The following is a 14,209-nucleotide window of genomic DNA, read 5'->3' as shown; positions in this document are numbered from 1 at the left end:
GATCCTCTTTGGGCGGTTGTGGCGGGGGCGGGGTGTGAGGGATGTGTTGCGGGAAATGCGGGAGATGCGGTCAAGGGCGTTCTCGACCACTGGGGGGGGAAAGTTGCGGTCCTTGAAGAACTTGGACATCTGGGATGTGCGGGAGTGGAATGCCTCAACATGGGAGCAGATGCAGCGGAGGTGGAGGAAGTCGGAATAGGGGAAGGAATTTTTGCAGGAGGGATGGGTGGGAGGAGGTGTATTCTAGGTAGCTGTGGGAGTCGGTGGGCATGAAATGGAAATCAGTTACAAGCTGGTTGCCTGAGATGGAGACTGAGAGGTCCAGGAAGGTGAGGGATGTGCTGGAGATGGCCCAGGTGAACTGAAGGTTGGTGTGGAAGGTGTTGGTGAAGTGGATGAACTGTTCGAGCTCTTCTGGGGAGCAAGAGGCGGCGCCGATACAGTTATCAATGTAACGGAGGAAGACGTGGGGTTTGGAGCCTGTGTAGGTGCGGAAGAGGGACTATTCCACGTAACCTACAAAGATGCAGGCATGGCTGGGGCCCTTGCGGGTGCCCATGGCCACCCCCTTGGTCTGTAGGAAGTGGGAGGAATCGAAAGAGAAGTTGTTGAGGGTGAGGACGAGTTCGGCTAGGCAGATGAGGGTGTCGGTGGAGGGGGACTGGTCGGACCTGCGGGACAGGAAGATGCGGAGGGCCTTGAGGCCATCTGCATGTGGAATACAGGTGTATAGGGACTGGTCGTCCATGGTGAAAATGAGGTGTTGGGGGCCAGGGAATTGGAAGTCCTGGAGGAGGTGGAGGGTGTGGGTGGTGTCACGGACATAGGTAGGGAGTTCCTGGACCAAAGGGGAGAAAATGGAGTCCAGCTAGGTGGAGATGTGTTTGGGGGGGCAGGAACAGGCTGAGACAATGGGTCGACCACGGCAGGCAGGTTTGTGGATTTTGGGAAGGAGATAGAAACGGGCCGTGCGGGGTTGGGGAACAATGAGGTTGGAGGCTGTGGGTGGGAGGTCCCCTGAGGTGATGAGGTCATGAATGGTGTTGGAGATGATGGTTTGGTGCTCGGGGGTGGGGTCATGATCAAGGTGGCGGTAGGAGGTGGTGTCGGAGAGTTGGTGTTTGGCCTCGGCGATGTAGAGGTCAGTGTGCCATACTACCACTGCGCCTCCCTTGTCTGCGGGTTTGATGGTGAGGTTGGGGTTGGAGCGGAGGGAGCAGAGGGCTGCCCCTTCTGCGGGGGAGAGGTTGGAGTGGGTGAGAGGGGTGGAGAGGTTGAGGCGGTTAATGTCTCGACGGCAGTTGGAGATGAAGAGGTCGAGGGAGGGTAGGAGGCCCGGGGGTGGTGTCCAGGAGGAGGACTTGTGTTGGAAGCGGGCGAAGGGGTCAGTGGAGGGAGGGTTAGGTTCCCGGTTGAAGAAGTAAGCATGGAGGCAAAGGCGGCGGAAAAACTGCTCTATGTCCAACCGTGACTGGTATTCATTGATGTGTGGTTGTAGGGGGACAAAGGTGATCCCCTTACTATGGACTGACCGTTCGTCCTCAGTCGGTGGGAGGTCTGGGGGGATGGTGAAGATGCGGCAGGGCTCAGTGTGGCTGTCTTCTCTGGGGTTGCTGGCTGTGGATGTTCCCACTTCCGGGACCGCTGCTGCAGTCACCGCCTCCACTTCCAATTACAACACCTCACACACCACCCTCACCGCAGCTGCTGCCGCCCACCCCGCTCCTCCAACCACTGACAGAACCCCGCCCACGGCCGACACTGACGGAACCCCGCCCACGGCCGACGACATCATCGCTCCGCCCACAACCTCCACAGCCAACAACCCCAGAGAAGACAGCCACACTGAGCCCTGCCGAATCTTCACCATCCCCCCAGACCTCCCACTGACTGAGGACGAACGGCCAGTCCTTAGTAAGGGGCTCATCTTTGTCCCCCTACAACCACATATCAATGAATACCAGTCACGGTTGGACATAGAGCAGTTTTTCCGCCGCCTTCACCTCCACGCTTACTTCTTCAACCGGGAACCTAACCCTCCCTCCATTGACCCCTTCGCCCGCTTCCAACACAAGTCCTCCTCCTGGACACCATCCCCAGGCTTCCTACCTTCCCTCGACCTCTTCATCTCCAACTGCCGTCGAGACATTAACCGCCTCAACCTCTCCACCCCTCTCACCCACTCCAACCTCACCGCTGCAGAACGGGCAGCCCTCTGCTCCAACCCCAACCTCACCATCAAACCCGCAGACAAGGGCGGCGCAGTGGTAGTATGGTGCACTGACGTCTACATCGCCGAGGCCAAACACCAACTCTCCGACACCTGCTCCTACCGCCCCCTTGATCATGACCCCACCCCCGAGCACCAAACCATCATCTCCAACACCATTCATGACCTCATCACCTCAGGGGACCTCCCACCCACAGCCTCTAACCTCATTGTTCCCCAACCCCGCACGGCCCGTTTCTGTCTCCTTCCCAAAATCCACAAACCTGCCTGCCCTGGTCGACCCATCGTCTCAGCCTGTTCCTGCCCCACTGAACTCATCTCCACCTAGCTGGACTCCATTTTCTCCCCTTTGGTCCAGGAACTCCCTACCTACGTCCGTGACACCACCCACGCCCTCCACCTCCTCCAGTACTTCAAATTTCCTGGCCCCCAACACCTCATTTTCACCATGGATGTTCAGTCTCTATACACCTGTATTCCGCATGCAGATGGCCTCAAGGCCCTCCGCTTCTTCCTGTCCCGCAGGCCCGACCAGTCCCCCTCCACCGACACCCACATCCGCCTAGCCGAACTCGTCCTCACCCTCAACAACTTCTCTTTGGATTCCTCCCATTTCCTACAGACCAAGGGGGTGGCCATGGGCACCCGCATGGGCCCCAGCTATGCCTGCCTCTTTGTAGGTTACGTGGAACAGTCCCTCTTCCGCACCTACACAGGCCCCAAACCCCACCTCTTCCTCCGTTACATTGATGACTGTATCGGCGCCGCCTCTTGCTCCCCAGAGGAGCTCGAACAGTTCATCCACTTCACCAACACCTTCCACACCAACCTTCAGTTCACCTGGGCCATCTCCAGCACATCCCTCACCTTCCTGGACCTCTCAGTCTCCATCTCAAGCAACCAGCTTGTAACTGATGTCCATTTCAAGCCCACCGACTCCCACAGCTACCTAGAATACACCTCCTCCCACCCACCCTCCTGCAAAAATTCCATCCCCTATTCCCATTCCTCCACCTCCGCCGCATCTGCTCCCACGATGAGGCATTCCACTCCCGCACATCCCAGATGTCCAAGTTCTTCAAGGACCGCAACTTTCCCCCCACAGTGGTCGAGAACGCCCTTGACTGCGTCTCCCGCATTTCCCGCAACACATCCCTCACACCCCGCCCCCGCCACAACCGCCCAAAGAGGATCCCCCTCGTTCTCACACACCACCCCACCAACCTCCGGATACAACGCATCATCATCCGACACTTCCGCCATCTACAGTCCGACCCCACCACCCAAGACATTTCTCCATCCCCACCCTTGTCTGCTTTCCAGAGAGACCACTCTCTCCGTGACTCCCTTGTTCACTCCACACTGCCCTCCAACCCCACCACACCCGTCACCTTCCCCTGCAACCGCAGGAAATGCTACACTTGCTCCCACACCTCCTCCCTCACCCCTATCCCAGGCCCCAAGATGACTTTCCATATTAAGCAGAGGTTCACCTGCACATCTGCCAATGTGGTATACTGCATCCATTGTACCCGGTGTGGCTTCCTCTACATTGGGGAAACCAAGCGGAGGCTTGGGGACCGCTTTGGAGAACACCTCCGCTCGGTTTGCAATAAACAACTGCACCTCCCAGTCGCAAACCATTTCCACTCCACCCCCCCCCCCATTCTTTAGATGACATGTCCATCATGGGCCTCCTGCAGTGCCACAATGATGCTACCCGAAGGTTGCAGGAACAGCAACTCATATTCCGCTTGGGAACCCTGCAGCCCAATGGTATCAATGTGGACTTCACCAGCTTCAAAATCTCCCCTTCCCCCACCGCATCCCAAAACCAGCCCAGTTCGTCCCCTCCCCCCACTGCACCACACAACTAGCCCAGCTCTTCCCCTCCACCCACTGCATCCCAAAACCTCACCAACAGCCTGTCTCTGCCTCCCTAACCTGTTCTTCCTCTCACCCATCCCTTCCTCCCACCCCAAGCCGCACCTCCATCTCGTACCTGCTAACCTCATCCCACCTCCTTGGCCTGTCTGTCTTCCCTGGACTGACCTATCCCTTCCCCACCTCCCCACCTATACTCTCCTCTCCACCTATCTTCTTTTCTCTCCATCTTCGGTCCGCCTCCCCCTCTCTCCCTATTTATTCCAGAACCGTCATCCTACCCCCCTCTCTGATGAAGGGTCTAGGCCCGAAACGTCAGCTTTTGTGCTCCTGAGATGCTGCTTGGCCTGCTGTGTTCATCCAGCTTAACACTTTAAGATAATAAAGTCAGATGGATTTTTACCATTGGGATGGAGTACACCTGAACGGGACTACATAATGAGCAAAGTAGAGAAGGTCTTAAACAATGGAGAAAAAGGCCCAAATTTGAGAACTTAGGATGAATCAAGTAATGGGGTAGATGGCAACAGACGCAGGAATTGAAAGTGATAAATAGACAATGACAGCGTTGGACAGGGAATGCAGATCTAAGAATACCGGTGGATAGGATTAGAGATTACAAAAATAATCAAAAGGATTAAAATTAAGGCTCTGCATTTGAATACAAGTAGCACTTTGAATCAAAATAGATCAACTAAATTGAAATAAGTAAGTATGATCCAGTAACTGTTACTAAGGCATGGCTGCAGGATGACCTAGATTTGGACCTAAATATTGAATGGTGTGAGACATTTTAGGAAGGACATGAAGCAATGGAATGAGCAGAAGAGTAGTTCTGATAATTAAAGATGATATTTGTACTATAGAGAAGGATGACCTAAATTCAGGAAACCAGGATATAAAAGCAGTCTTGGTAGAGATGAAGATTGGTAGAGGCAAGAGTTCACTCATGGGAATTATGTCGAGGTCCCTAACAGTAACTGTGTGGTAGGACTAGATATTAAGAAAGAAATAATGGGAGTTTGTCAAAAAAAGTACAACAATCAATCATGGAGATTGTGACCCACATATAGACTGGAAAAGTCAAATGGGAAAAATTAGCCTAGATGACGAATTAATTGAATATTTTTGGAACTGTTTCTCAGATCAGCATATTTTTGGCTTCAAACGGAAATGTTGAACTAGATCTGATTTTGACCATTGGGATAGGGTTAATTATTGATCTCCGTGTAAGTGGCCCTGGTTAGGAGTGATCATAACATGATGAAATTTCACATACAGTTTAAGGAAGAGAAGTGTGGGCCCAAGACTACCAGTTTGAATTTAAACAAGGGATGGTTATGAGAGCATGAAAGTGAACTAGAAATTTGAAATAAGAAGTTGGCCAGTGGACATTTAAGGATCTATTCCAGGAAGCACAGAATGGATGCTTTCAAACAAATAATAAAAGTTCTAAGGATGCACCTGTCGTCATGGTTAAGTCAAAGATAGTATCAGACCCACAGAACAGACACACAATTGGGCAAAGGTAGGCGGCAGTCAGAGGATTGGACAAAATATAAACAACAGTAAAGAATTACTGAACGATTAATAAGGAGAGAGAAACGAGAGTACAAGATGAAGTTAGTCAACAATATAAAATCAAATAAGAAAAGTTTCCTTAGATATTTGAAAAGGAGAGTTAACCAATTAAGTGTTGAACCTTTCGAAAATGAATCTGGGTAACTAGTAATGGAGGATAAAGAGCTGGCAGATGAGTTAAAGATATTTTCCATTGGTCTTCACTAAAAATGATACAAGTAATATCGCAGAAATAGCTTTAAAGTGGAAATTGAAAGGGAGGGAGGAATTCAAGAAAATTACAATTACCAATGAAGTAAAACTGAGTAAATAGTCAGAACTATGAGTTGACCATTCCCAGGTCCTGGTGGATTTCATCCTAGGGTCTTAAGTGAAGAAGCTAATGCGATGATGGTTGTATTGGTTTTAATTTTCCAAAACTCATTACATTCTGACCAAGCTCCTTTATGCACTGGAACATACCTAATGTAACTCTTTTATTCAAATAGGAGAGGCAAAAAGCAGAAAAGTGCAGGCCAGTTAGCTTAACATCAGCTGGAGGGAAAATATTAGAACCTGTTATTAAAGATGTTATAACAGGACATTTGGATAAGTTCAAGACAATCTGGCAAAGCCAACATGGTTTGAATACTCTGTTTTATTGTGAGGGCAACGGAGTGCAAGAGTAAGAGGTTGTACAGGGCTTTGGTGAGACTGCATTTAGAGTACTGTTGACAGTATTGGTCATCATACTTGTGGAAGGATATTAATGTATTGAAAGCATTTCAGAGAAGTTTTACTAGATTAATACCTGGAATGAGTAGATTGGGAAATGATAGATAGGCTTGGCTTATATCCTGAAGAGACAGAGGTGACTTCATTAAAACATACAAGATCCTGAGGGAGCTTGGCCAGGTGGATGGAGAAAGGATGTTTCTTTTTGTGGAATCCAGAACCAGGTGTTACAGTTAAAAATAAGAAGGTGCCTATTTCAGACAGCAACGAGGGATAAAAATTCTGAGGGTTGAGAGTCTTATGGAATACTCTTCCTCGAAAGGAAGTGAGTTCAGAATCTTTAAATATTTTTAAGTAAAGGTAGATTCTTGATTACCAAGAGGATGAAAAATACTTGGAAAGCAGAAATGTTGATTTTTTTTATTTATTTGTCTGTATTTATTTATTTATTGTCATGTGTATATTGTAACATAATATAATGATGTGTTGTATAGTGCTACCATTTTAAAACACCAAAATAAATCAAAACATAGAATATAAAGACAGAAAAATAAAGAAGTGAAGGTTATATTTACCGTCCTTCTTGTTAATTGCTCAACCAAGGGCCTGGAATAGCCATCCACAAGTCCACTCGCCACGCTACCAGAACAAGAATCGCACTCTCTGGCACCGTCTCACCTCCATCAATACTACCACTATCACTCCTCGTTGCAACTCACCCATACAGCTGCCACCGATGCCATCATGTCCCATATTTGCCCAAATTTGGTTCCACCATCAAGAGTCTGTTCTGTGCCCACATTGCTGATGACAATGTTGCCAGGCCTGAATTTGTACAGTGCCCAAACTTCACTCTGCCACTGCCTTCATGAATCTGTGCTGGTTACAGAGTTAAAATCAGTTTGGTCATTGTTGTTCCTTGTTTATATATCCATACATGTTCATTAGGCACGCAAACCCAGAGACACATGAATAATAGATGCAGATAGACACACATAATCACACCATCTCTCTCTCTCTCTCTCTCTCTCTCTCTCTCACACACTCACTCACTCACATTAACTCACAAAACAGGATAATCTCCAACATAGAGGAATATAAAGGAGTGTACACTTTAGAATCCTGAAAGTGTCCTTGAACTGTAAAGTTTTAACCTTACAGTTAGTTGGTGTCATTCCAATCAATTCTGTGACTGGCTGCTTTTTCCCTCTTAATAAACAGAGTACTCAGCCTGCGTTCAGTGCCACATCTTGGTGTAATTTGCTCTCTATGTTAGAAGCAGCTCCTTGAACTACAAGCTTTGTGTGTCCCACAAAGTTATGTTTTTAGGATTCCTAATTATAGGCAACGTTTCATCTCCAACATGAACATTCTCAGAGGTGTAAATCAAAATCAGATTTGAGGGCATTTACATGCCTCCTTGTGGACATGCTGGTTCGCTTGATTACCCATCGGGAAAATGTAAATTTCATCTTGGGCTGTATCTTGTTTAATTCACATTGGTTTCATTGAACCAGGCCAAACTCTAATCAGGTGATCACTGTGGCTATCCTAATTCTGCAATATTGGCCCATTTTAAAAATAGAAACATTTTAAGTGAAAGTTCCAACTATTAGACCAGACAATGACATTCAAAAATCAATAGTCCACATTTAATATCATTGTGACACTATTCACTGTCATATTTTAATCCAGTTTCCCCATACACCTTAGCCAAAGAGTCCCTCAACCATATGTAGTTTGTTGTTTTCAGATTTACTAAATTACTCAAATTAACAAAGTCCTCTTCTACAATGATCATTCTTCCCCATTCCTGGTTCTACCCATATCATTGTTTCTAAAGTGGACCACTGCAACTGGACTCTGCCTGTCCTATTCCAAGTTCCCTAGCCATTAGGAAATGTTCCTAACCCTGACACTGAGCAAGCAACACACCTTCCGAGTTCTCCATCATATCTGCAGAAAATGGTATCTATCCACCTTACTATAATGTCCTTCAAAATTTACGTGCTGATGTTCACAATTGAATGATCCCTTGGTCAAGCTTTCTTAAAAATGTAAATACTTCTATTTGATGTTATTTGCTAAACTAAACTTAGTGAGCGTTTTTCAAGTCTCTTAATCTATAACAAAACTGTCATCCATACAATGATCATATTAATACATCTACATTGAATTTTTGCTATAGTTTCAGAATATCTATCCATAATGGTATCCCCAAAAACGCTCAGTGTTTTAGTAGTGGCCAAAGCAATGTCTTAAACTGTTAAATTGTATACTTGCTCCCTTTGTATGCCAATTGTGTATCTTCAATTTCTACATATCCTGTGCTCCCTTCTTCTAAATACCTGTGTAAATTAAATCAGAATGATCAATATGTGGCCAGGGATAATGGAGGTCTGAATAGATTTACTGTCCATCTCAGTGACTGCAATAAACATAATTATCATTGTATGCTCGTCCCTAAGTAAAATTTATCTTTGTCTATTTTCCTTTGTTTGTGGAAACATATAATCATCAATATACTTTGCTATGATAAGAGCTACATAGTCTCCAGTGATGATGTACTTCCCAAAAGCTGCACTCAAGAAACTTACTCAAGGTTTAAAATACTGGAGTACTACAACCAAATCTGGAATCCATATTAGTATAAAACTTCGGAATGCTGTGCATCTACAGTGCAAGATTTGGTGAGAATTAGACTATCTTAGGTTAATTATTTTGGCAATTTAAGATTGCACTTTCAAGGATTTTTTAGTTTTTGATGTAACAAGGAAAGCATTGCTTAATTTACAGTTATCTACAGAATTTGCACTAAGGATTTCAACAGAAGAAACTTTGGACCATCCGATCAATAAAGGCAACTAAGAAAAATGTAATTTTGCAAAAATGTGCTGCAAGTACTAGTCACCTCAGCCACTCTTCAAAAGGTTTTAGCCTCAGCAGGAAAATGTTGTCTAAATAGACAGGAAGAGGTCAAACAATCTGTCTGGATTTGGCATTTCTTATGCACAAAACTAATATTCATACCAGATGATGAATTTCAGTCTCATCTTATTTGTTTCAAGGCAAGCAAAATTCCCATAATTCATTTGGTGACATCAGTGATTGAACTTAAGCTCCCTAAACAATCATGTGGAGAAAACTAAATTAACATTTGCAAAGTATAAATCACTTAACACATTTACTGTACTCTGCGATGCAATCAAATGGTATGCATGCATCTTAACATTGATCCATGCATTGCCCTTTATGTATCAAAATAAAGCAAATGTCTCCATTGATTAGAATATGTCGGTTCAGACGTGCATAAAGGACATGGATACAGAGCAAAATGCAATAACCCATTGATTGCTTACATTGTTTTGAAGCATGTTCACCATTTAAACAGGATAACAATGTATTTTAACTGGGATTTTCATTTAGCTCTTTAGGTAAAAGTTATTTTACCTCTGATCCAATAAAACCGTAAACTTCCAACATGAAAAGTTTTTAGTTTTTGGCTTAGCTGAATTATTTAATTATAAATCCCTCTCCTGAATCGGCTATGTTTGATCCAGCATTCTAGTGGACGGCTTCTAGAGCTCCAAAAATTTTACCTAGTTTTATTTCCCAGATGTTTTGTCTCAGTTTTTGTCTGGTACCATGTTGAAGTAGAATCTTACTTTCAGGATGGATCCCTCTGCAGGAGCCTGAGTTATTCTGATTCCTGTACATTGACCAATTTAGTGATCTTAATAATTATCTGTTATGTGCATTAAATTTCAATCTGTGCATCACACATTCAGGTACTAATCTCTCACAGAGATACCATGATTCCACACAGTTTTACTGGTGCCATGTTTACCTTCCATGCATATCAGAAAATTGTGAGTTCAACACCCATTTTCTTTCTGTCATTGAAATAACTTGGCATCTGCATTTATAGAAACTGTGAAAACCTTTCTGCTGGAGGTTTGCCCTGCCAGAATATTTCACAAATCTCATTCATGTTCCGTATTCTCTGCTCAAATAGATCATATGAAGATAGGGTAGTATGTTGGCTCAGTGATTAGCACTGCTGCCTCACAGTGCCAGGGACCAGGGTTTGAATCTACTCGAAGGTGATTGTGTGGAGTTTGCACATTCTCCCCGTGCCTGCGTGGGTTTCCTCCAGGTGCTCCGCTTTCCTCACACAGTCCAAAGATGTGCAGGCTAGATGGATTGGTTATGCTAAATTGCCCATAGTGTTCAGGGATGTGTAGATTAGGTGAGTTATAGGGGGATGGGTCAGTGTGGACTTGTTGGGCCAAAGGGCCTGTTTCCACACTATTGGGATTCTATGAGAATACCTTTCGGTTCTGGAATGTGTGAAATAGTATATGATTGTGATTTTAAAAAAACACCTGTTCAGAAATCACGTGACACATCTCTAAGGTAGTTGGGATTTGAACTCAGACTGTCTAGTCCAGAGATCAGTAATACCTTTCCAGACATAAAAGAAAGCTCAGTTTAGCAGAATGCTAATAAAGATTCCAGGTACTTATATTTGTAACACTTCTGATCCCAAACATTTCACAGCCGACTAAGCATACTTTTTGGTATATTTACAGCTGCGGTGAAAGGAAATATGGCAACCAATTTGCATAGTCCAATATCCCACCAATGACAGTGAGATAAATGAGCAAATAATCTGTTTGTTGGTTGATAAGCATGAAGTAGGACAACTTATCTGCTATTCGAACTGTGTCATAGGAGATTTTATGAGCAACCAAAGCATGGCTTCCCAAAGTGGGGATGTCAGGTCTTGAAATGGGCCCATGGTCTGAAATATTGGGACAGAGTGCTCGGAGGCAGCCATGGCCGCCATGAGCTCTGACGAAATTATGACACGTTCTCAGTTCTTACTGAGTGGTTGCAGCAATTTTCAATTCTTGAAATAGGATCGCAGAGGGAAAATATTTGGGGAACACAGACTTGGATAGCAATGTGATTTAACATCCTATCTGAAAGGGAGCATCTCGGAGCTTCTTACTCAGTTTAGCAACCTGGATTATGAGCTCAAATCTGAAGTGGGACATGAACCCACAACCTTTTTGACCAAGAGTGGGTGCCACCTGTGATCCAAGGTTAGCGCTTAACTTTTATTATAAATCAATACCAGGTAACAAAGTCTTTTTTTTTAGAACATTACAGCACAGTACAGGCCCTTCGGCCCTCGATGTTGTGCCGACCTGTCATACCAATCTCAAGCCCATCTAACCTACACTATTCCATGTACGTCCATATGCTTATCCAATGACGACTTAAATGTACCTAAAGTTGGCGAATCTACTACCGTTGCAGGCAAAGCGTTCCATTCCCTTACTACTCTCTGAGTAAAGAAACAAAATGTTGTACAAAATGCGGAGGAATGGAATTGTGGGAGATATAGCAGTTTGGATCGGAAATTGGCTTGCTGAAAGAAGACAGAGGGTGGTGGTTGATGGGAAATGTTCATCCTGGAGACCAGTTACTAGTGGTGTACCACAAGGGTTGGTGTTGGGTCCACTGCTGTTTGTCATTTTTATAAATGACCTAGATGAGGGCGTAGAAGGATGGGTTAGTAAATTTGCAGATGACACTAAGGTCGGTGGAGTTGTGGATAGTGATGAAGGATGCTGTAGGTTGCAGAGAGTCTTGATAAGCAGAAAAGCTACCGATCAACATACCTTTTTGCCATTTACTGTGAATATTGCAGAACATTCTTTGCATTTATATTTTTAGTTCAGATTTACATTGAGGTGTCTATAAGGCCCTAGATTTATTTCTCAGCTTTACAGGTTATTAATTAATTATCACGTGTCGTAACTGACGTTATGTTTATTATTTCATGGAGGACTTAAGTTTTGAAGGATTGTGGAAAATTGATTTGTTTCTAATTTTGCAGAAATACCTAGATTAGTTTCTTTAAAAGAGAACATTAAGAGGTTACTGTGGATGTTGTAAGTTTTGTTTTTAAACAAGGCCTCCTGGAAATGACAGGATTAGTGATACCTGGTTCCTTTGCTACAGACCCTTGCTGGGACTGTTTGAATGGTAGCTGGGATTTGGTAGGAAACAAGAATCATGAGTAAGAGGTGCCCACCTAATATCTTACTCCTGGGGAAAAAAAACCCTCTTGTTGACTTAATTAATTTCTTCCTCTGAAAGAGTAATCGAAGGACTTTGACAGTGTTGTATTTGCTAACAAGCTTCGTCTGTTGAGACTGTAAAGGCAACTGTGCATAATTGGTGACTACACTATACATGCTAGAACATCAGGCTGACAGACTTAAGAACATTTATGCCTAACAATTAACCAAAATGTTTTTTCTGTCTCATAAACCCAATCTCCACAGAGAAATCCCCAGCAGGGCTGGACAGATTAGATGCAGAGAGGATGGTTTTCCTAATGGGGCATCTAGAACCAGAGCAGTCAGTCTCAGATACGGGTCGACTATTTAGGCCTGAGATGAAACATTTCTCCATTAAAATGGCAGTGATCCTTTGGAATTCTGTACCACAGAAGGCTGTGGAGGCTAACTCACTAAATATATTCAAGGTGGATAAATGTTTAGATTTTAAGGGCATCCGAGGAGTATGGGAAGAAAGCAAGAATGCGGCATTGAAAGGGAGGATCAGCATGAGTATATAGAATGGCAGATCAGGTTCAAACGGCCAAATGGCTACTCCTGCTTTTAGTTGCTATGTAATTTTATTTTAAATCCTTTCATGTGTGTGTGTGTGTGTGTGTGTGTGTTTTGAAATTATTTAGAGAAAGAAACGTATACTTTCAAAATACAAACTCTGTATGTTAATTGTTACTTCATTCTCCTTGAATAAAGATTTTGATAATCAGCACTTTTATTCACTAATGAAACTTGGTTGAATCATTTTATTTTAAAAATGATATATTAAGGTATTTTATTGGCCATTTAGGTACCAGGGAAATATATTTTTATTTTATTTTGTGACCTATGGAGTGGTGGGACTAGAGTGGATAGTACACTCATCTAGCTTTGGTCGTCACATTGGCATTACTGCACATCCCACATTTAACTTTACTTCTAACTCATGGAAGTTTTATTTTCTTTTACAGTAGCTCTACCTGATGGAGAAAAATGTTCAAAAGGTGAGTATATGAGTCAAATACATTATTTGTTGTCTTACTTTATTTTAAGTATCTGATCTGAAAATGTTTTTTATTCATGAAATCTTAAATAACTGATGCTTTTTCCATCATCTAGGATCAAAATAGAAGTGTAATGTGGGTGCAATGAGGCCCAATTTCAGGAACAACTTCCTTGAAGAGTGGAAGAGGAAATGATAAGGCAGATTTGTAGAATGTGTAAATGTGTTTGGCACATGAAGTGTATTCCATTCACATACTGTCCATCAGTAATAGTCGAGTCCTTAGTGTATACATCACTTACACTCCTTTCAAATGAACAGAAAGCAATTTCAAACCAAAGTCTATCTATTTTGTTAATAAAGTGTGAAGCTGGATGAACACAGCAGGCCAAGCAGCATCTCAGGACCACACCTGAGATGCTGCTTGGCCTGCTGTGTTCATCCAGCTTCACACTTTATTATCTTGGATTCTCCAGCATCTGCAGTTCCCATTATCACATCTATCTATTTTGTCTTCCGTTAGTCTGGCTTAGGGAAGGAGGTGCAGCAAAGGGTTGCTTGTTTAATTTTTGAGATGAAGGATCTCATTTATAACAAGAAATGAAATTCTCATAAAGTTCACTGGACCTGAAATATTGACTCTGCTTTCTCTCCACACATGCTGCCAGA

At 44.0% G+C, this 14,209-nt stretch overlaps 1 protein-coding gene across 1 annotated transcript in view; it reads left to right on the top strand.

The window, feature by feature from the left end:
- The window catches only part of cd302 (CD302 molecule), a 44,348-nt gene that overhangs the window by 19,540 nt on the left and 10,599 nt on the right, over positions 1-14,209 (top strand). Inside the window, exon 6 of the mRNA XM_048533648.2 lies at positions 13,509-13,541. Coding sequence (XP_048389605.1) covers positions 13,509-13,541 — 33 coding nt within the window. The remainder of the gene's footprint in view (positions 1-13,508; positions 13,542-14,209) is intronic.

This window comes from Stegostoma tigrinum, chromosome 7 (genome assembly GCF_030684315.1).
Source record: "Stegostoma tigrinum isolate sSteTig4 chromosome 7, sSteTig4.hap1, whole genome shotgun sequence".
Lineage (NCBI taxonomy): Eukaryota > Metazoa > Chordata > Chondrichthyes > Orectolobiformes > Stegostomatidae > Stegostoma > Stegostoma tigrinum.
Note: the sequence above shows the minus strand (reverse complement) of the source record. Positions and strands in the feature narration are given on the sequence as shown.